At 40.8% G+C, this 23,702-nt stretch overlaps 2 protein-coding genes across 2 annotated transcripts in view; one reads left to right on the top strand and one right to left on the bottom strand.

Annotated features, from left to right (window-relative positions):
• Positions 1 to 607: 607 nt before the first annotated feature.
• cnih4 (cornichon family member 4) lies at positions 608 to 6,874 on the top strand. Its single transcript, XM_075464684.1, has 5 exons — positions 608 to 691; positions 2,094 to 2,162; positions 2,381 to 2,493; positions 5,395 to 5,535; positions 6,431 to 6,874. Exons 1-5 carry the CDS (start codon positions 623 to 625, stop codon positions 6,456 to 6,458), a joined length of 420 nt encoding a protein of 139 aa, XP_075320799.1. The 5' UTR covers positions 608 to 622; the 3' UTR covers positions 6,459 to 6,874.
• Positions 6,875 to 11,444: 4,570 nt separating this feature from the next.
• Positions 11,445 to 23,702, bottom strand: part of LOC142379622 (WD repeat-containing protein 26-like) — a 37,619-nt gene continuing 25,361 nt past the window's right edge. The window contains exons 9-14 of the mRNA XM_075464683.1: positions 20,075 to 20,194; positions 18,630 to 18,775; positions 16,067 to 16,145; positions 15,828 to 15,957; positions 15,463 to 15,657; positions 11,445 to 13,450 (exon numbers count right to left, since the gene is read on the bottom strand). Coding sequence (XP_075320798.1) covers positions 13,428 to 13,450; positions 15,463 to 15,657; positions 15,828 to 15,957; positions 16,067 to 16,145; positions 18,630 to 18,775; positions 20,075 to 20,194 — 693 coding nt within the window. The 3' untranslated portion in view covers positions 11,445 to 13,427. The remainder of the gene's footprint in view (positions 13,451 to 15,462; positions 15,658 to 15,827; positions 15,958 to 16,066; positions 16,146 to 18,629; positions 18,776 to 20,074; positions 20,195 to 23,702) is intronic.

The raw sequence follows: 23,702 nt of genomic DNA, 5'->3' as shown, positions 1-23,702 counted from the left end.
GACCCGTTCAAACTGACTGACAGCGCTGTGATGTTTGGAACTCCGGAGGCTCACATGAACCACGTGACAGCCCAAGCGGCGACTTCAAAGCGTGTCGCAACTCTGTAACTCTATAGCTCTGGGTGATGCCTGTGGCGTGATGACGTCAGCGAAGACGTACATTTGTCCCCTTTCCTTGCACTTGAGAAATTCGTATTCGTAACTTTTGAATGTGTAACTTTTGCATTCGTAACTTTCCAACTCGTAACTTTTCAATTTGTATTCTGACAAATATTACAACACAACCCAGTAAAAACACAGATGGACTCATTTTTAGAGATCACAAATATTTTGTTTTATGCTCAACTACAACCAAAGACGCACACATTTCCCAAATATGCACGGATTACTTGCACAGATGGACAAATCTTTTTGGCCCATTGCTTACACCATAGCTTCTCTCTCTCCGTTAATAATGTCATTTGTGGGAGAGTTCCACGCGTTTAACGGCAGACTGCACGTGGGCAGCCGTTTCCCCCGTACGCTAGGTGGCAGCACTGCAAGCTGTCACCTTTTCCTCTCAGGTGGCACATGCTCTACGACTAGCCGGAAGTGGGAATTAATCAGTTACGGAAAAGGAAAAATGGAAGCGGCTGTGTTCATTCTTTCGCTTGTGGACTGCTGTGCACTGATTTTCCTCTCGGTTTACTTCGTATCCTTCCCTTGTGTGTCTTTCTGGTGGACGCTGAGCGTACTTGCTAGAGCAGTTGGTTTGGTTAAATGTTCTTATGAATTGTTCTCTTAATTTTGACAAATCAATGCTAGCTAACATGTTAGCCGCCTACAATCCAGTGACGTGTTTCCAATATCAGAAAAAGGCATGGCTTGGTGTTGTCACAGGAACAAGAATCTCAGCTTAAACGAACAAGGAAAGGACATCCTGTCAGTGGAAGAGTCGATTTTAAAATGCTACAGTTTCTTCTCTTTTTTCCTACATGTGCCTTCACTTTAGTTTCAAAACTGTAACTAGTCACGAAAAGCGGGCAAAATGTTCCCTGTGAGTATATTGGTCACCAAAAATCTGTCATTGTCAGCTGTTCTTCTCTTGTAATTTCTACATGCCGGTAAGAGACTGCTGTGCCCGGCTTTGGTGTTTTACACACGGATTTATTTTGAAATGGGCGCGCCAAACAAACTACCAACTTTGCAACTTTGTGTACATTTTTTTTTAATTTTTAGTGGATGATAATACAGCCGATAGTCTAACAAAGTGGCTCTCATTCACCTGTTTTCCGTGTCAGACAGTTTAATTGAACAGAACTTGTCATTGATAAGCAGACCATAACACTCCAGATGGTCCTTCTGCCCCAATAAAATTCAGATTTCTAATACTCGCAGCATCATTGACTATATCACCATTTAAGTCATTTATTCATTATCTTTGCATTTAATACAAGTAATATTGATCAAATAACTTACAGAAAGTCAATAATCGTGTAATAATCGAGTTAGTAAGTCAGAGTGAGTTGAGGTGATTCCCACGTTAGGCTAATATGAGACAGTTTAAGGGTAAATCCACTTTTCCAGTATTAAGTTAAAGAGCTTTTTTTTTCTAAATGATGTGCAGAATGAAGCATTTGATGTTGAGCGACTGTGCGCTCCCGTGTTTACTTTGGCATGACACTGCATCTCACATACTGTCAACACCCATTTCATATAAAGTATTAACCTAAGCTGCACACCTGTTTGGTTTAAGCCCTTTTCATGCCCCAGTTACAACTTCTCAACTTAAAAAAAAAAAGTCATCCTTGATAACCCAAACATACCAAACAGGCTGTTCAGCACTGCCTTAGTGATATTTGGCATGTTTTATTTTGTACATTTTCATTGATTGAAATCCCATGTTTGCTACACTGATTGTTGAGTAAACTGAAGTAGATATAGCAGAGTGTAATGTGTTGTCCCTCAGCAAAGGCTCTGAATTCTTCAAGCAATGACAGACTCAACTAAAGTCTATTGGCTGAAAGCAGGGACTTCATTATTATTCATTATTGAATTTATTATTCGACACGTCAGAACCTCCCTATTTTGTGATACCTTGACTTAAGGCTTAGATTATCACCTTGTCTGATCTGGAATGTGACTATATTAATGCTCGATCCTGCTGCTCCAAGCTGAACAAAGTAAGTTTCCTCTATGAAGTATTGATTTCCACACCGATGCTTCACACTCCTTTTGTTTTTCATGTCGCTTACTCTTATATTTTCCAATTCTGAGTTGTAAGTACATTTGATTGCTGTTGTTTATGTTTTGTCAGAAAGTTGTAAAATACTGTCAGATTTCTGCTCTTCGTGTCTCATGTCTGTTTGATTTTTTTTTTTTTTGTTTGTTTTTGTCTCAGTGGGTAATTCCAGAGATGGTCGGTCAGTGTCTCTCCACTATACTAATGCTGGTTTCCATGCACTGGTTCATCTTCCTCCTCAACATGCCTGTAGCAGCCTGGAACATTTATAGGTACAGTATGTTCTTACAGCCACTTCTTCCTAAAGGGCGGTTTATGGTCGGAAACCAGGTCGTCTGCGTGTGTGTCGCAGTTAACGCAGACATGCCCCCCCCACCCTTACGCAGACACTCTGGTGCACCTCCCCAAAATTGTAACTCACCGCAGACAGGCTTCATTCAAGATTTAATCAAACCCAATTCGCGTGTAGACATGTGTAATAGATAGAAAAAAATCCAGACAAAGGCTCATTTGTTTTGAGGAGTAAGTCAGTTATATGTAAATAGTATATGGACTTCATTTTTTCACTAGTCTCAGTTGAACATTTAAACCACTTAACACTACAATCCCAATTCCCCCATGCACAGACCGTTTCAGATAGCAGTTGGTATAAATCATTTCTGTCATGGGGTGCTGGTCAGAGCGCCCCAGCAGTGCAGCCAAACAGCCATTCGTGTACTGTTGCTAGGTAAAATTAATAAATATTTGGCCAATCAGTGTCACAGAATTTTATGGTCTTGGGGTGCTGAAAATATCACCCCAGCAGCAGATTTCAGGTTGAAAAAAAGGCTTGTGCAGCGCGGTAAATTAGCGGGATGATGGTGAGCTTCACGAGTGAGGTGCAGCTTCCACCAAATTCGGTGAGATCCTTATTTATTGAACCGTTTGCAAGAAGGACAGTGGAGTTTTTGCAGGAGTTGGTTTGAGTGCAAGTCGTGGCTAACAGGCTGCGGAATAACCAATGAAGGTAAACCAATTACCTACTAGTATGTGGCAAATGCAGCTAAAGGGAACATCTTTATCTTGCAATCTAGTGCATATACGTGGTGTTGGTCAAAAAAAAAAAAAAAATTATTATTATGACAGCTGACTACTTGTTACTTTACCCACTGAACTGGTCACTTTAGTCATCATTGCTACTATTGCCCCCCTATTGTCAGGAGCCGCCACTGAGAAGAAGTACACGGAAACACCGGTGTACAGAGCATTTGAAATCATAAATATTAGCACACAAAAGAAATCCAAAATGTACAGAATCATTTGTTCATTCAACCCCAACAGTCTCTTCTGTTGTTTGTGTTTTGTAAAATCCTTTCCACTCTCTTTATTCAGTGGGGTTACATGGCACTGAAAGGATCGGATTATTGGCTAAATTACAATAAAACTGAGTTATTAAATTCATGTAGACACCTTAATCTGACAAGAAATTGGATCGGATCGGATTACTCGTGATCGGATTAAGACCCCGAGATAACTCTGTTGAAAGTCACACTAAACCTGCTTGTAGACGCTGAAGCACGTGGTGAATTAGACTTTGCGTTCTGCTCATGCTCCAGATTTTTTCCCGGGGTCGTGACCCGGAAGTCAAAGGAGACGATATTACTGTTGTTGTCGCCGTCAGAAACAAACAAACAACGCGATGGAGAATGCTCCGTTGGGCATCGCATTTGTGCAACAAGCAGCTCATCACAGAGCAAATGTAGAGGGACGTAGCTTCATCTTGCTCTTCGTTCTCCATCTTTCTCCAATGCCTGAGTTTGTTGTTGTTGGTGGTGGTGAAGAGGTCAACAGGAAGTGGCTCTATTAGCAACAGTTGAAATAATAATGGAATTAATCTCATCATGTAGACCCACTGAGTGTCACATGTGTTATTATCACTTTTCATAAATAAGGGGAGGGGGGGGGGGGGGTGTCAATTATTACTTGTGGCCTTTATTTATTCATTCCAGTTATGGAAGAAAAACAAGAAGTCCCTGAGTTGTGCACTAGAGGCCTGCACGGTACAGAATTTACAGTCCCGCGCCCGCTCGCTCCCGCATTGTGCACGCCCGCTCCCGCAAAAAGATAGGATTTTTAGTCCCGCTCCCGCCCACACCTGTCATATTTTGTCCCGCTCCCGCCCGCAATTCCCGCATGATTCAGACGTTTGCGTTACTTCTCACGGAAGTTCTTGTCATTGGCTTGAGGAAAGAAACATGATCTTAGCTGCGCACACCACTGTCCGATCCGTCACGTGGGGCACATAGTGCAGGAGCACATTAGATGGCACAAGCAGCTGAGGCTTTACAGCAATAAGCCCAACATACCTACCAAAATCTACTGTGAATATTAAGAATAATACATTGTACATGTGTTATATGCCACTCCTCACATTTCCATTCTTGGAAGTAAAAGTATATATTTTTAGTTAATATGATTTTAAATACAGCGTGATGGAGCCCCGCCCCCTACTTTGAGTGGATTTGAGCATAAATATCTGAGCCTACAGCTCACGTTACATTGAGTTAAATACAAACAAGTGGAATGAAAACAATATGTGTTATTAATTACCCTACCTTTTCTAAACCCAGAATGTTGAAAATGTAACATGTAATCCAATTATTATTTAAGTAGGTTAACCATGCCCTGTCCCTCGCAATGCGCATCTCCTGAATAAAAGGAGAGATGGATCGCGCTTTTGAACTTATTTTAGTTAGGCTTTATTTCTTCTCAGTTGTTTTCAGCAGCAGGAGATCATTATCGCTTTTATATTAAACACGTTTTTAGTTGGCGGGACTGCAGCTTATCACCGCTCCCGCCCGCTCCCGCACTGCGCACTCCCCCTCCCGCCTGCGCCCGCAATGAGCTTTCAAAATGTGTCCCGCGCCGCACTGCTTTGCGTTGGGTCCCGCGGGAGTGCACAATAGAGTGCACTTTGATCTGCAAGTCACTGAGATGTCTGCAAATCTTTCCTGTACCCCTGTTGAGTTATTTAGAAACCTACATGCTCTCGCTATCTGTTGATTCAGATTCTAAACTTACTTAAATCATGAGGATTGTATTCATGTCACATATATTAGCTTCTGGAGGCACAAACACTCTTGCTGCCCTTTTTGCCACAGGTGTCCTAGATGACTCTCCTCTTGTTCCTGCAGGTACATAAAGGTTCCTATGGGAAACATGGGTGTGTTTGACCCGACTGAGATCCACAACAGAGGTCTGCTAAAGTCCCACATGAAGGAGGCCATGATTAAATTGGGCTACCACCTGCTCTGCTTCTTTATTTATTTGTACAGGTAACGTCTATTGTTTACTCACACAATATACGCACACTGTATATCACATAGGACATACAGTATTGCCCAAAAGTCTTGAACTACCCTTTATTTCTTTGTATATTGCCAGGAAATTTTAAACATAAATGACATAACTAGAACTGCGAGCAGTTCTAAGCAGGGTCCAAGGCCCCTGCAAAGGTCCCCCAGCTCAGCTTGAACCCCAAAAAAACATAAAAACAAAACCTGGTGTTCCTACATCTATTGTGGGCTGAGACCCCTAAATACAGTACAGTTTTCAGAATTCTTTATCAAAATTGAAGGTCTTACAGGTAATATTTATTATTGGCAACCAGTTTTTTTTTGTTTTTTTTAGTCTTTAGGAATAGTTCTCCAAGCTTCCTGAAGGACATTCAAAAGCTCTTGGTTGGCTGATGGCTGCTGTTTGTTCCATTTTATCATGATAATCCCGCTCTGCTAAGGTAGAGCCACTACATTTCAGACCAGTTCTTGGCATTTGGCATGCCTTAACCGTAAAAGGCTGTATCAGGTCTTTTCTGGATTTGCTTTTCATTTGTGGTGGATCTTTTTTAAGCCTTTTGGACACTTGTACACTTCCATAATCTTTGGCAAAGACTTTTCTTTGGCATTCTTTGTTGATGCAACTAAAGAGTTGGGGACAACACTGACCAGCTGTTTTAAATTCCTCTAAATGGCCCCAACAGGGTGAAAAAGCAAACATTTAGAAAGCCTGAAGACCTATTATCAATACCATTTGAAGTGCTTCTGGCTCCTTGTCAGCATAATATTAAAAGATGAGGAGTAGTTCAAGACTGTTGTGCAGTACTCTGTTTTCATAATGATGGCAGCTTGTGCACTGTGTTAACATGTCTGTTTGCCATCAACATTTTTCCAGCATGATCCTGGCTCTGATCAATGACTGAAAGCCTTGGCAAACACTCTGACTCCAGCTGCTAACTCCAAGGTTTGCTGATCTGGTCGTTCCTCCTACCCCTGTACTGTATCTATCAAATCTTTTAGAAGAGCAGACTTGCCTGCTGTAACACTGATGTTTGTGTTGTTGGAACCCAGAATTTTCACTTTGACAATACAGTGGTTAATATTTAATCATTCAACACTTTGACTCTGTAACATGACAAATGTCCCACAGTTGCCGCTCTCCTGCATTGTGTATCCCCTTCAGCCCTCTGTTTGACAGTGAATATTACACAGTAGACTTGTATAGTGATTTATGTTTGTTAAAAAAATGTTGAACTTTTTGTTGGTGAATTTATCATTTTTCTTTGTCATAACTTCCTAGAACCAGTTGAAACCAAAAAAGTAAAGAAGTTGTAAGTTACCAAGCACTGGTAAGAGTTTTTTCTATCTAAGAATGCCCACAGGAAAACTATTATCACCAAAGCTGAACTTTACTCATGGATCATGACATTTTTTATTCTATCATACACTATATTTCCAAAAGTATTTGCTCATCTGCCTTTACAAGCATATGAGCTGAAGTAAATGGTCTGTACTTGTAGAGCGACTAGCTGACCACTTAAAGCGCTTTAACACTACATGCCACATTCACCCATTCATACAGCACGTCTTAGTCTATACAGCTGGGTGCTTCCTACCACATTCACACACAATCATACACCGATGGATGTTTCCACAAAGTTGGGAGCATGAAATGGCCCAGCTCCTGAACAACAACCCCACACCATAATCCCCCCTCCACCAAGCTCTACACTTGGCACTATTCAGTCAGATAAGTACTGTTGTCCTGGCAACCGCCATACCCAGACTCCTCCATCAGATTGCCAGATGGAGAAGCGTGATTGGTCCCTCCAGAGAACGTGTCTCCACTGCTCTAGAGTCCAGTGGCAGCGTGCTTTACACCTCTGCATCCGACGTTTTGCCTTGCACTTGGTTATGTATGGCTTGGATGCAGTTGCGATGGAAACCCATTCCATGAAGCTCTCTACGCATAGTTCTTGAGCTAATCTGAAGGCCACATGAAGTTTGGAGGTCTGTAGAGATCGACTCTGCAGAAAGTTGGCGACCTCTGAGCACTATGAGCCTCAGCATCCTCTGACCCCGCTCTGTCATTTTACGTGGCCCACCACTTCGTGGCTGAGCTGCTGTCGTTCCCAATCGCTTCCACTTTGTTATAACACCACTGACAGCTGACTGTGGGATATTTAGTAGAGAGGAAATTTCACCACTGGACTTGTTGCACAGGTGGCATCCTATCATGGTACCACACTGGAATTCACTGAGCTCCTGAGAGCGAGCCATTCTTTCACAGATGTTTGTAGAAGCAGTCTGCATGCCGAGGTGCTTGAATTTCTACACCTGTGGCCATGGAAGGGACTGGAACACCTGAATTGAATTATGTGGATGGGTGAGTGAATACTTTTGGCAATATCATTTATGCTGTTCACGCAAGGTGGACCCGGTTGGGGATGATCTGCAGTCGTCACAGTACCATTGTGTTTTTATGGCAGATACAATTGTTGGATGATTGATATTCATTTGCCTATTTTCCATCTGCTGAGTCTCAGATGAACCATTGACTGTGTTATAACAGGCATGTCAGAGGGATTTAATTTGGGAATATTTTTATCAGCCACAATCTAATGATTTTTTAAATGATTTATTCACAACAGTGAATTTATTTATTTTTTATTCCATGAGGAAAAATGTGCTCAATCCAAGCTCTAACCTTAGCAACTACTGCTGATTTGCAGTGTCACAGTCACAAAGGCCTCTCTTATCTCAGACGTACTGGACTTGGTTGCGCTGTTGTTGATGATCATAGAGCAGCCGACCCCAAAGAACCAGCTGAACTCTAACAACAGCACAGAAACAGCAAAGGGTCTTAAGGCTCTGAAACTTGCTTCATATCCAAAGTTTCCCAAAACATATGTTCAAGTAAGATGTTTCTGACGGTATTGAAGTGTGTTGAATGCTGGCCTTGCACCAGGAACGTGGCATATACCGTATGTTTCATGTGCTTTGAACTGCAGGGCCATGGTTGCATGCTTTTAAGCCCCATTTCCACGTTCAGAACGGTTCGCTTATTTCAGACCGGACCGCGAGCCAGTGTCGCATTAAGCTGAAGAAGCTTGGAGCTGGTTCCAAATTATGGATGTTATTTGCTGTTATTTGCTATTTACGCTTCGGCACGCACTCCACCACCCCCTGAGGGTCCCCTTTGTACAGTGGGAACGCAAGCTGACCCCAAAGCGACCCGACCCGTACCGTACCGATACGAAGTGACTCGAACCGGACTGACAGTGGAAACGAGACTTTATTAACACCAACAACCTTCCTGCTGTGACTCTGCTGCGGCCCTTTGTTACCATTATTTGTAACAAAGTGATGCCTCTGGTAATGACCATGAATACAAAGTTTTGTGTGGTTGATACGGCTCAAGAAAAGTGAAGACATAAGTCTTCCAGCTGTAACTTGAGAATAGTCATTCAGTTGCCAAAATGATTCTATAATACTTTCTGATCATCATCATAATGGATAAGCTGTATTTCTAATGTCTGTGACATGCTGCCTACCTAATGAAACTACAGTGCGAGGTGTGAAATGGATAAGCTCAATATGATGAGCAACATGTTTTTACTGTGTATTTAGCTGAGATCTGCTTCCCTGACACTTAATCCACACATTAAAAAAACAGGTAGCGTGCTGAAGCTGTGGCTAACATGTGCTGAAGCTCGCGCTGTGGCTAACATGTGCTGAAGCTCGCGCTGTGGCTAACATGCGCTGAAGCTCGCGCTGTGGCTAACATGCGCTGAAGCTCGCACATCTCTCTCAGCCTCTGTGAATCCTTAATCTGTTGACATGGGAACCAAAAGGAAAATCCTCACATTTAGCACGTGGCACGCTTCTGACAACACAAGTGAACATCACATGGTGAATAATTCTATTCTGAAACCTTCAGAACCATCTTCTGGCATAATCGATCCTCAGCCCAAACTCAGTCTTCACACAGTGTGTGTGCTGTAGTGCTGGTAGAGTATCATCTCACATCTCGATGCTATTTGAAGGCCATGATGCCTTATGACAGTAATGACTTGTTTATTCTATTTGTATGAGTGACAGTCTGCATTTAACCTAAGTCCTGCACTGATGTTTGAACCAAATTACTTTTTGCTATGCCTTACAGTCCCTCTCTTAAAGTTCCCAGGATCAGGATGTATCACTTGTAAAACAGGCTTTTTACAAATGTGCGCTCCTGTTTCCACTGCAGCTGATTGCTGTCCATACACTTAAGCAGTTGCCGGTTACTTTAATGCCCATATTAGGGCTGCATGGTATTGGAAGAGAAATTCACTGTATTACTTGAACAGGCTTGATTTAATTTCCCCTACTTAACTATGTACACCTTGCAATGTGATTGTTGTGCATGTGCTGATGGACACAACGATGCTGAGGCAATGTGTTGTGCAAACCTGGTCTATATTGTGAGAGGTGTGCTCTTTGTAGTTCATGCTGTTTCTCTTTGGTGTGTTTAACTGTGAAAATGGCTAATGAACAAGTACGTGTCTGAATGACATTCAAACTGTCGTATGTGGTGTTGGGTTTCTTTTATTGGCGTGAAGGGGGGGTGTTTTATAAATAATAATAATAAAAAAGGAATTCATTTTATTTGCCTCAGTGTGTCATTTCTAAACAAGTGATAACTTAGAAAGCTCAACCCACTACGCCATGTACCGCCCCTGTTTTATTATATATTTTATTATTGTAAAAGTCTGTTTCTCACAGGCTTTTATTTTGTAAAAGTCTGCTGCTGTCTGCTGCGGAACAGGAAAAGAAAGTAATCGGCGGATCCACCAAACACGGAGAAGGGGACGGAACTTTTACTCGGCCATTTTCATTTTAAAGTTCTTCCAGACGGCAGAAGAGTCGACAGAACCAAAGTCATCTGTAAATACTGCCAAGTTGAATTGTCTTCTCAGCGTAGTAGTTCCAGTTTAAAATATCACTTAAAGGCAAAACACACAACTGATAGCAGCAAGTCATTCAAGGAAACAGACAGTGGAGCGAGGCTTCTACATAAAAACTACAGAAAGATGCTGATGTTAAAAGTGTGTTTGCACAACAAATGTTATGACACTTACATTTATATGGCAGCACATTTAAAATAAAACTAAATGCTAAAAGCTATACACTACTTTTGAATTCATGTTTGGATTTTGCGTACAAATGCGATTAATCGTGAATAATCAGGGAAATCATGTGATTAATTAGATTAAACATTTTGCCCAGCCCTATTACTTTCTTAAAGCGATACAATGTAACTTCTCAAAAAGCCCACTCTGGCGCTCCCCCTACAGGCTTGGAGGTAATGTACGGTTACACTGTCGTAAATACAACACCCTTTCACTTTCACTTTTCACGTTTGTTGACGAACCGGCGAGGAGTCAGAAGGTGCAAGCTATGTCGACCGAGAAGGTAAGAGTAATCAAATGTACCTGGGAGCGTGAGAGGGGTCTATTTGTTTTTGCGGTAGGTGTGCCAGAAAGCAAGTCGAAGTACTTCCGCTCAGCTCCCGGGCCGGTCCAGCAAAGTTACATAGCGCAGTTTTTCCAACTCTGACCCCCGAAGGGCATAGGAGACAGGCCAATCGTAATATTAAAACTCATTCTAGCCACACAATTTTTTTCAAGCTGTTATTTTAAGGTAGAAATGTTACATAGTATTGCTTTAAGAAACATGATGTATACACTCTGGTTTGTGTTGTGCATAATGATTTGTGCTCCAAAACTCAAGAATGAGCCCAATTCCACCTCCCAGGAGCGCCGACTGTTCTATTAAGCAGGTTCTGCTCAGGTTATCGACACCGCTCAGCCCTGTGCATAAACACGCTGTAATTTGTGTTTGTTGTGTGAAAGACATGACAAAATAAATTCACTTTAAAAAAATTTAATACACAGACAGAACTCTCCTACACAACTATTTTTGAACAAAACAATCAATGTGTAATAACACGTTTAAATGTCAAATTTGTGGCACAAACTGTCTGCAAGCAAACACAGTTCCTACTGTGGCTTCTAATAGCAAGAAGAGAGCGAGAGAAACATGAAATACTCGGATTCCAAAATAAAGGGGGTCACAGAAGCATAAACTCACCACATTTGTGACTGGGTTAAGAGTGTGGGAGACATTATTGTACACCGCTTGTGTTCTGTGATGGAGTTCACCACAGAAGTGTCTGGGGAGATAAACAGGCTGCCACATCTGTCTTTCTTTCTTTTGTCCAGGACAAGAACGATTTAATCAAACAGACATGTAGACGGAACACATCTAATGTAAAAGAAGTTTGAATGAAACTATTAAACTATAGTTTGTTTTTCTATAAATAAATTTCCTGTTAGCAGCAGTAAAGAAGAACTTGCTTGTTCATATTAAAACAACGCTGGAGTCAATTAGCCAAAAACGAACCGGAAACTTCAGAGAAAGAATAGAAGAAAATAAAAACAGATGCGGGAGGACAAAAAAACGACAGCATCGTAAAACACGCCATAATAAACAGATAGAAATCACATATTACACAGAATAAATGATCAGGCAATGTTGTTTTCCGACTCTCTGAAATGGTAGAAATTCAGAACAACAATGCTTTACACGCTGATAGTAGACACCAGTTCATCATTGTGTCGCCTCAGCTCACAGTGAACATCAAAGTTAGAGCTGGTAATCATCTCTTATTTGTGTCATCACATTGGAATCCTTCATAGAGCTCCATCGCCTGGCAGGAATACTGGGGAAGGAAAAGGCTACCAAAAAAACTGACTTAGCATTTGGCCTTCAGTTAGCCTTCAGATGATGTACGTTGAGCTAACTAAAGCAACAAATGCGAATTAATCCGACTCTGAAAATGGTTCACAATAAATGCACTATTGATTCCTCCAATGAACACTTGTTGTTAAGAACAACTGAAGCGTTTAAAGCCATGTTCAACATCTGAAACTTATGGATGAATTTAGCGGATTTCAGGAGAATAGTTGGAGATGATCTGGAGAATAACGCCAGCTTTAACTTTGAAAACAGTTCTCACAGCTGTTAACAACAAAAAAAACTATTACAAAGTCTAATCAACCCTGACGGAGTCTGAAAAGCTCACTCCATAATCCACACATCAAAGGTAGAAGCTGACATAATTATTTAAACTTGCACAGATAAGATTCTGAATGCTCTATTCAATCCATTTTCTTAGATAAAGCAGCACATACTGCATCAGTGCAACTCCAATCGGCTCGCAAACTGTTGCTCCTGTGTAACATGCTCATCAAATACTATTCTTTCTAAAGTTCGATCTGTCCCCATCACATGTATTTTGCATTAAATACAAGACAAAATGACATTTGCAGTTAAAAGATTCTTCTCTGGTGGGCGTTAAATCCTTGGAGTATTGTCTTCATGAAGTTTTCTTCAGGAATGTTGCAGAAGGAAACTTCAGGATTCAGGTCCAACAGGTGACCCCAAAAAAAAAAAGTCAAAGCTTCATCATGCTCCGATCAAAATCTGCAGAAAACCCAAGAACACACACTCTTCCCCAGCTGATCACAGCCAAGCTCAAGAATAAATAACTTAATTTAGAATTATGAATAAGAGGAGAGTGTTGCTGCCATTTGCTGAGAAAAAAGGTGCAGACGGGAGCAGGAGACGGGTCAGATCCTGGAGGTCCTGAGGCCCAGCTTCACAAGGGCAAATCTGCTCTTAGTAACGTGTCAGGCATCCGTGTTCTGTGACATCCTGGCATGTAGAACGGCTGGCCAAACTTGTAGGAAGCAGCTGTTCAGTCACCAAAACTTTCCCCACTTCATCCAGTCAAGTGTCTCCAGAGTCTTAACGCTGGTCGGGCCGACGGCAGCACGAGCTGCAGGTCATCAGCTATCAATGCTGCAACATTCTGATGGAGCAGGAGACACACAGATCAACATCCTGCCACACACGCTGAGCACAAACTGTTTAAAACCAAACTGACCATTTTGCAGAGCTTGCACAGGATGATAGTGATCAGTTTTATAGTACAAGTCTTATTCTGAGTAACTGCAGCCGTGCAGCAAAGTTATGGCTAATGGCTCTGAAGATACTAAAAAGACAACAATTTATTTCCGATTGTTCAGATTTTCTGTCTCATATGTTTCCTTCGGGCTGTTAAAGAAAAGAAATCGAACAGGTAGATGTCATGATGAGTCTGCACATCTGTGTGTCGCTCCTTATCTCCTCCAAGCAGGTCAGTGCAGACTGTGCAGCCATCCGTTGCATATGAAAAGCAGCTGCCAGCCCTCCACCTCAGCCCTGATTTCATGTGATGTGTGCTGACCATGCAACTTTTAAAATCTTAATTAGATTTTTTTTTTTAAATGTGATTACAGAACTGAAATCCTGAAATAAAAAAAAAGATTAGATTTTCTCTGCTTCACAGATGGTCTGTGAGTTTAAGATTAAGATCACATTTCTTGTCATGTGACATGCGATAGGACCTCCGTATTTAACCAATCCAGGCTGGCACCTGTTGAACACTTGTTAAAACTGCGCTTCTTCTTCTTTACTGTTGCCTTCATTATCATATCTACTTGGCAAATGATATATTAGCTGAGTATCTATCCATTCTAGGCTGAAATGAGAGTGAAAACCGGGTTTTCTGCAATTGTGTATCATTTTTAAGAGGACACCACACACAGCAACAGTTTCATAAATCTAGTGAAATAAATGCATATTTTTGCAGCTCTATGCATCCCGCACCATGAGTCTTACATCAATCAAAGTGCTTTGTTTTTTCTTTGTTACACAGTGTCACACAGCCTTTAGGCATCTGAACTCAGCAGTGCGGATATAAATCCTCCAGTGATGAAGGGTAAGTCTTCAGTTCTACCCTCAGTGACAGAAATGAGTTGGAGCAGCTCGATGAATGCCACATGCGGGTGAGATTCACTCCATCTTTATTCTTGCAGCCATTTTGGGGATTCTTTACAATGTGGTGCATTCACATTTACATTTTACCATTTGAAAAATGTGAAATAGATGTAAAACTAATATTTCTCAGAGAGGCTTAGTTGAGCTCTGCAGTGTCATTTAATGAATACTACATTTTTATTTGAAACAACTTTGACGTAATAAATGTATTGTCTGACAATGATTAACTGCTTGGGCAGCTATCAGTTCAACTCTGAATAGTGGCTAAATAGTGAGGTGACAAAGTAAAAGTTCAAAAGATGGCACTTGGCAATATTAAATCATAAAAAAGTTAGATAAATAATAACAATAAATTTGTACACTTTCTTAACAATGTTACAATGTGCTTTAGGAGGTTGAGTAAGGTCAAATAAGTTCCCATGAAACTAGAAATGATAAAAATGGTTTCTAATTTAAAAAAAAAAGAGAAAAGCTTTAAGATTTAAAGGTATTAAGAGACTATGGCATGCATTAGCTCAGAGGGCGCACGGATTTATAAAATGGGAGCTCCAATGAAGAAGTGCCTCATCCCTGTATTTGACAACCTTGGAATAATTATCAGGGTTTTATCTTCAGATCTCCATGGTTGGGAGATTACATACCAGGTTAATGATATAAACCAGAAACCAGTGGAAGAAGGCAAGCATAGAGGTGATGCGATCAATTCTCTTATTTCCAGTAATAAATCTAGCAGCTTTTTGGATCAGTTGAAGAGGGTGGAGTTTGCCTTAACTGACACCAAAGTGAACCACATAATAGCAGTCAAGCTGAGATAATTATAAACTCATGAGTTTCACATAGTTTTACACACTAATGTCCTGCCCAATCTTAGTATTGCTTTCCTTGGACTACACATACAGTCACGTGAAAAAGTAGTTCAACCCACTTTCAATTTAAAGGTATTACATATCAATAGGGTGTACTTTATTTTTCACATGAATGCACTACATATCATATTCATACCACTGGGCCCTTCTGCATCGTGGACATCCAAGAATGGGGCAGGTCCCCAAATTCGGATGGTTCCATCATCTGAAGCGCTGGCCAGTAGTCCAGGCAGGACGGGGTTCCAGCTCACACAGTTGACAGTGCGGGTGTGACCAGTCAGCTGTGCAATGGGGAGCTCACTACGCCGGTGCCAGATGTAAACTTTATGGTCTGCCGGGAGAGAGGTTAAGTTAGCTTTCAAAGTTAACTCAAAGTTAACTTTAATAAAGAGTCTAAAATGATGCTTGTACAACTCATTTGATTAAAACCGTTTTTTTAAACCTGCCACTTGGGTTAGGCCAGAGAGAAAGTGAACTGGGCAAAACAATTAGTTGTCTTGCCTTCGCTGCCACTGGCGATGAAGTCTTCATTGTGCCCGCCGAAGCAGGAGTGAATGGTGTAGAAGCCCTGTGTTACCCCTTGGTACTTTCTTACAAGGACACGGTCCTGCAGGTCCCATAGGTTGACTCCCTACAGGAAAAACTTTTACTGACACATACATCAACAAGGCTGAACTGGTAATATGGTAACTACCTGAGGTTCAAAAGGAAAGAATCTTGTGCTTTGAAATGTTGCTCACCTGAGTAGCAACATTGAGCAGAGCCAACCTTCCATTTTTTGAAACAGTGAAAGACATGATTGGATGGTCTTCTTGCACTCTGAAAAGAAAGCACACAAGATGATCCACAAAACAAACACAACACTGTGAGTCCCATTTTATACTGGCATATGCATCCATCCAGAGTGTAGGTAATATGAACCATTCAAGTAACCAGGTATATAGAAAATAAATAATGTGTCTATGTCCATGCCCCTTTGATAGACTGGCGACCTGTCCAGGGTGTACCCTGCCTCTCGCCCAATGACAGCTGGGATGGGCTCTTGCCCCCCCCGCAACCATGAATTGGATTAAGCGGGGGAGGTAAGCTGCTTTTATTTAAACAATCAATACTGTTTGTCTCATTCACTTTAGTTTCCCTGTTGAATGTAATCTCTAGACCTTTTTTTTTTTTGTAAATTTTGTACAAGCAAGTATGTTATCAAGTATATTATCTCTGTTTCAAGGTGAAAGGAGGATATCTGTACTCCAATCCATAGCTCCTATGTAACTGCAGCAGTCAGTGTGATGAATGCTTCACTGACATCAGGCACATTTCCTACCACATTCAAGCAAGCTTGGGTAACACCGCTGCTCAAGAAACCTTTCTCCCTCTCACTCAAGTGGAGAATTATCGGCCGGTCTCTCTCCTCCCGCTTCTGTCTAAAACCATTTAAAGGGTGGTCTTCAAGCAGGTCACCGATTACCTCTCACAACAACCTCCTTGATCCAAACCAATCTGGGTTTAAAAGTGGAAACTCCTCTGAAACAGCTCTGTTGGCTGTGACAGAAGCCTGAAAAGAAGCCAGAGCGACAGCTAAGTCCTCAGTACTCATCCTGCTTGACTTATCTCCTGCCTTGACACTGTCAACCACGGCATCCTTTTGTCCATACTCTCCAGCATGGGAATCACAGGGAGAGCACACTCCTGGTTTGAATCATACCTCACTGGTCAGTCCTTCAATGTATCCTGGCTTGGTCCCACTTCTGCAGCTGACCACCTCACCACAGGGGTCCCCCAATGTTCAGTACTGGGACCTCTTCTCTTTGCCATATACACCACCTCACTGAGCCAGATCCTCCAATCACATGGCTTCTTATACCAATGCTATGCTGACAATACCCAGCTCTATCTGTCATTTCCACCTGACGACCCGACGGTCTCAGCATGAATCTCAGATTGTCTCTCTGACATATCTAAATGGATGAAAGCCCATCACCTCCAACTAAACCTCTTTAAAACTGAACTGCTTGTCTTCCCAGCCACCCAAACCAACCATACACCACAACATCTGCATTGTCAAAGGTAGCTAGAAACTTGGGTGTCATGATTGATGACCAGCTGACCTTTAAAGATCACCTTGCCTCCATCAGTCGATCATGCTGCTTTGCATTGTTAAACATAAGAAAGATCAGGCCGTACCTAACCCAACACGCCACCCAGCTCCTGGTGCAGGCTATGGTCATCTCCCGCTTTGACTACTGCAACGCTCTCCTAACTGGTCTCCCAGCATGTGCTGTGAAACCTCTGCAGATGGTCCAGAACGTGAGCTCAACTGGCTAACCTTAACCCTCCACATCAAATTCAAGTCACTCATGTTAGCCTACAAAATCCTTAATAGAATGGCTCCCATCTACTTGAATGCTTTCGCACAGGCTTATGTCATGACTCGGTCACTCTGGTCATCACAGGATTGTTGTCTAGCAGTGCCGACACCACGCTTAAGACAATCCAGACACTTTGTGTTGTTCCACGGTGGTGGAATGACCTACCAAGTGCTACCAGAAAAGGGTCGTCCCTAGCTATCTTCAAGAAACTCCAGAAGGCCGAGCTCTTCAGAGAGCATCTCCTATCCTAGCACTTACCCTGTACTTCCCTACCCCCCACTGCACTTTCTCTTTCTGTACTTCCCTCTATGCCTGCACTCTGTCAGAGGTGACAGGGGTGACAGTATAGAAACAGAGACTGACAAATGGTTTTCCTTCTATGTAGCTTATTGTTAGCTTTGATATTAGCTGCATTGTTGTAACCTCATTTGTAAGTTGCCTTGGATAAAAGCGTCTGCTAAATGCATAAACATTAAACAAACATAAACTCACGCAGGGACTTTTTGAGTGCAAGTTTTGTTCACTCACAGCAGCAAGTCATTCTCTGGACTGGCTCACCACAAAAATGGCAGGTAGGAGCTAATCTCACATTCAGACAGGGGCAGCAATGGCAACTACAAATTTTCACTGTAATGTCTTGCAGGGAAAAAATTGTGTTGCACAAAAATCTGATCATTAACAACTTAAATTATTGATTCATTGATAAAGATAAAATGTGTGGAACTTAATGCATATATACAAAAAGATGGAATGAAACAGATTTGGACGCGTGAAGTCATTCCTAACTATGTCAAAGGCAGGGTTTGTGACTGTTTTATGGGGACAGATCATTTAAAAAATTTGGACAAAATTGAAAATCATTTAGCCCCCTAGAAACACAAAAAGTAAAAAAATGGTATTACTCCAATTACTCTACCCAGTCAGGGTGGGTACGCACATATTTCTGTCTGTCAAGTCCTCAAAATTGTATTCTCGGATGCGCTGGTGGGTGTCGGATGCAAGAACGGTCCGGCTGTCACTCAGACACCACAGGCACTGCACCCGAACTCCTTCCCACGAGTCCAGCAGGTTTCCATCTAAATCCTGGCATTTGAAATAAAATAAAATGCAATAAAGGGTATCAGCGTCAGACACTGATATTTCATATTTTCATTGCCCTACCACACTGCAAATAACACGAGTTGCTCAACGAATCTGATGGCTGTTCTTGTAACTATATTCAATACTAAAGGAGAACATGCATTTGCTTTCAGAATCAGTAAAATTTTAAAGGCAGTGCAGATTCACCATACTGATGACTTTTATCACCAGTTACTCCAATTACCAGAAACTAAATCCTTTATTAAAAATGTAATGTATAAAAATAGTCAATGGCAAATATCTTGCAATTCAAATTCCACTCCATAACGTCTGAGTAAGCAAATGCATGTAAAGATGAGTTAGACAATAGGCGCTTAAAACAAGTTAAAACAAAGAACTATGTTTAACTTAATTGTGGAGTTGGACTGTTTCATCTATTTTCTATTCAGGATTTTTAGGGCATTTTTAGGGCATTTACAATTAAATAAATGCTTAGCAGATTAAGGGGCCACATTAAAAATCTCATACAGCGCTGTTACTATATTCACACGTATTTATTGGAATTACAACACAATCTGGATTCATTTTGTGAACAACACACTTGAGGTTCGACGGCTGCACACCCATGCAGGGAAGTGAAGTTTCACGAGAAAAAACAAGGAAAAAAGAGTGACTGTGGTCAACTGACATTTAGATCAAATTTGTAATCGAGACTTAAGGATCACTACCAACATTTTTCTCCAAGTCGTACTGGAATCAGGTGGGATAAGGCAAAATTTCAATGGATACACTGGTGTGAGTGCAGGTCCTAGTCTTTTGCCTCTCCCTGCTGGTTTGCACATGCTGCCATGATGTCTCTGCTGAGTCCTCAGCAGGACGTAATAGTTATAACAACGTAAGCTGTGATTCTTAAGCCGAAGGTAACCAAAACATTTCATATCTGCAGTGTGTGTTAGTGATTTCAGATTTAGGTTGTTTGTTTTGATTTAAACAAGCTTTGTTTGACCTATTTGTGTTTCATTTGAGTTAATCTAAGATTGCTTGATCATGAGTTTTTCATTCAGTCATGAATGATTTACATCTGCTTTACTCAGACTTTTCCAAATTTCTTGTATCCAAAACAATTTTCATTTGGGGATTAAAAAATTACTGTACAGAGTATTTTTTAAAATTGACTAAATCAATTTCAGGAAAACTGGGGGATGGACTGGATGTACTGTACTGCACAGTAACCTGTAAATACATTATATGTTCAGAGTCTTCAGATGCTCACTAAGAGTATGTGCCGTCAAAGATACTCACACACTGGTAAAACTGTCCTCTCTGGCCCCCGGTGACGAAGCGTTTTCCATCTGGATTCCAGGCCACACTAGTCAGGCTATCCTCATGAGACTGACTCATCTTTGTTCGCAACTCCCCGGTCTACACAGCAGATACCAGAGGAGAGTGTGAGAGAAAATTTCACACACTATAAATTTCTACAATGTACTGATTTACACTGTATATGTATGTGATGTACACTGCTCAAAAAAAAAAAAAAAAAAAAAAAAAAAAAAAAAATTCACTGAATTATGCCGAACAAGAAAATACTTGATCAATTGAAGCCCTGCCGGTCCAGCTGCTGCTTCCACAACCTGCACTACATCTGTACTGGATCTCTGAGTGTCCTGAATGTATTTCAAAATAATGAATCAATGAATAAATAAATAGACCTTATATGATGACTATATGCATTACACTTTTCAAACGCATTAGAAAATCTTTTGAATATTACAGGAATACCCAAGACTTAGGCTTTATTGAACCAACTTTGTTTATAATTAAAAAATATAGAGGAAAAAAACATCTCCTGATAACAAAATGTTAATGTAAAATAAAACTAAAATAAAACTCCTAGCCTACATTACATTCACACCATAACATCTTAATAACACTTTTCCATCATAGCATGCGTGTTTACGTTAGCCTAGAAGGCTAGCATAGTGTGGGTAGTTAGCTACTACTTACTCTCTGGGTGGTGAAATAACTTTTGATGTCTCTTTTCTTTTTTGGTGACTTTTTCTATTTACAAAGCAGAAACACGGGTACAAATGTTGAGACCAAACTAAATTAATTAATGTGAGGATTTACTTTCATGATTTTGTGGCATCAAGCCTGTCTGCAACAGCCAATCTGATATTTTACCGTCAATCCAGCATCTTCCAGCAACTCTGCCACACAGCGCGGTGAGGGGCTTTATACCTTCATTTGCTGACCCTTCAGCCAATCAAATGGCAGCATATCTAACCTTGTCGCAATGTTCGGTGTAACCTGCATTGCAACGAGAGGGCACGTCGGAAAAATAGTTCTCTACAAATGCTTAATACTATGAATGAGTTTGTGAAAAATATTAAATTTTAATGAATTATGTAAAAAAAAAAAATTCTATTAGAATATTATCAAAAATATTGGTAGGGAACACTCTGTCTTCCCCAAACATTGGTTGTGACGTATCCCTATGGTCCCTATGCAATCTTACACCCTTGGCTCCATAAAAAACTGGGAAACTATCTGCCCCTGGGTGAAACCAATGCAAGGCCAGTCTGGGAAAGTTTTGTGTGAAGTTTGCTTGAGTCATTTTTCCGTTTCACACGGAGGTGAATTCAATGTGAAACAACACAGACAAGCACTATAATTGAAAGAACAATTGTAGTCCTGACTGTCAATTCTGTTTAATTGTACACAGTCAGGTGTATTTACTTGAGAGGAACTGCGAAATAGTTTGAAAGCTCCATGCTTACTAGGTTTTCTTACATGAGAGAGCTTGGGAAAGTTGCATTTAAATAAGATATATTTGTTATATTTTTTATTTGCAGTCTGTTATGTGCTACTGAATCAACCAGGTGGCAAAGCATAGTAATGTTACAAGCTAAGGGGCAGAATAGAGAGGTTTATTTTCTTAAAGTTATTTTAGACTACCTCGATGCATTGGTGTCCCACATTGTCCCACACAAACATAGTCTTTGTCCCACATCTGGTGAATTGGAATCTGGTCACCCCAGGCTGAAGTGTGTCAGCAGTTCCTGCATGATGAAGGCATTGATGCTGTGGACCGGCCCGTCCGTTCCCCAGATCTGAATCCAATCGAGCACATCTGGGACATCGTGTCTCCTTCCATCCACCAACGCCACGTTGCACCACAGACTGTCCAGGAGTTGACTGATTTTCCACTGAAGTTGGATCAGCCCGTAATGTGATTTTCCACTTTTATTTTGAGTATGATTCCAAATCCAGAGCTCCATGGGATAATAATTTTGATTTTACATTGATAATTTTTACGTTATTTTGTTCTCAACACATTCCACTATGTAATGAATAACCATTTTCAACTGGAATATTTCAGTCATTGAGATCTAGGAAGTGTTATTTTAGTGTTCCCTTTATTTTTTTGAGCAGTGTACATCTATATATATATATATACTAGGGCTGTGACTCGATTAAAATTTTTAATCGCGTTAACTACAGGCTTTGAAATTAATTAATCGAAATTAATCGCATTTTAATCGCATATACTTTATCCTTTAGAAAATTAACATTTTCAACAATATTTCAACAAACACAGAACATATCCCTATTTGAAATCTGAATGTAGCATGCATGAAAACACAGTATATAGAATCTTGGATGCTAAGCTGCGTTGGGCCCCCGTTAGCTTCCACGCTAGCTGCTACATGTTTAGCGTTGAGGTGATATTTGAGGCTTGATCAGCGGCGGCGCCAGCGACTTTTCGTTGGGGTTGCTATGCAGTTGCTGCATGAATGTGAGGGGTTGCTAGTCAAAAATAGCCTACTCAAGCCAATCTACTCGCATCACATTATGGCAGAGGAAGCACGCTGGCAACCTAACATAAAGTAAAAAGTGTGTCCGTTATTTTCAAAAGATGGTGCTAACTGCACTGACACTAGGCTACTTAGCAAGTAGCTCTAGATAGACTGCACGCACCTAGAGTCGACTAACAAACCAAGTCACAAGAAGACTATTTGATAATAGTGTTTCGGCGAGCATATGAAAAACTACTGGGATTTCCTACCTTATTTGTGTTACTTGAAGAAGGACATTCTCAAAATCGCCATATTCCAGTTGGAATCGCCAAATATCCATTTAGAATTGCAGTTTAGCTATGTTATGAGTGAATGGGTGCTAAAATGAGAGGAAAACTGTAACATATGACTATTCAAAAACGAATTAAACTGAGAATACAATTAAATAGGGTTTCTATTTATCTCCTAAATCTGCTTTATGGAAATATTATTTTAGACCTCCGATTTCCCCGGGTAATTTAGAACAGACGTGATTGGTTGACTGTAGAATGACATCACCACAGGTACTGTAGATCTAGGAACAATGTGGATAGCCGATTCACCAGTAAAGCTGGTGTTTTATACCTTTCCATATGTATATTTATCAGCTAAAGAACAAAAAATGGGGATAGGCTACCACGCAGCAACATACGTGATTCTTTACTTCTTAATATTGTTGTCGTTGTTGCACTGCACTTCTGTTCTTTGTGACCAGTAAACCTGCCTCTAGCCCCAAAGTTGGGGTAGCTATGGGGTTGCTGACCACGCTCTTGTCGACGCTTCCATCCGTCTGTATTAAAAAAAAAAAAATTATAATAATAATAATAATAATAATTATAGTGTGCGATTAAAATGCGTTATTTTTTTTAACGCGCTAATATGTGTGTAGTTAATTAATCGAAATTAACGCGCTAAAGTCCCAGCCCTAATATATACATATACATACATACATACATACATATTTATATATATATACAGATATATATGTATATACCAGAAAACTTTTTTTGTTGTACATTATTTGTGTTTATGAAAGTTTAGTTCCGTTTAGTTTTCATGAAAATATGATCAACTTTAGGTATCAACACAAG

This window comes from Odontesthes bonariensis, chromosome 5 (assembly GCF_027942865.1).
Source record: "Odontesthes bonariensis isolate fOdoBon6 chromosome 5, fOdoBon6.hap1, whole genome shotgun sequence".
Taxonomy (NCBI): Eukaryota; Metazoa; Chordata; class Actinopteri; order Atheriniformes; family Atherinopsidae; genus Odontesthes; species Odontesthes bonariensis.
The sequence above is the reverse complement of the archived record's forward strand: the minus strand, read 5'-3'. Positions and strand labels throughout refer to the sequence as shown.

What these genes read in the sequence shown, in the direction of transcription:
- cnih4 (XM_075464684.1), top strand. Translation starts at nt 623, where the DNA reads ATGGAAGCGGCTGTGTTCATTCTTTCGCTTGTGGACTGCTGTGCACTG. An exon ending in TTTTCCTCTCGGTTTACTTC is followed by an intron (nt 692 to 2,093) that starts GTATCCTTCCCT and finishes CTTAAGGCTTAG; the next exon opens with ATTATCACCTTGTCTGATCT. An exon ending in GCTGCTCCAAGCTGAACAAA is followed by an intron (nt 2,163 to 2,380) that starts GTAAGTTTCCTC and finishes TTTTTGTCTCAG; the next exon opens with TGGGTAATTCCAGAGATGGT.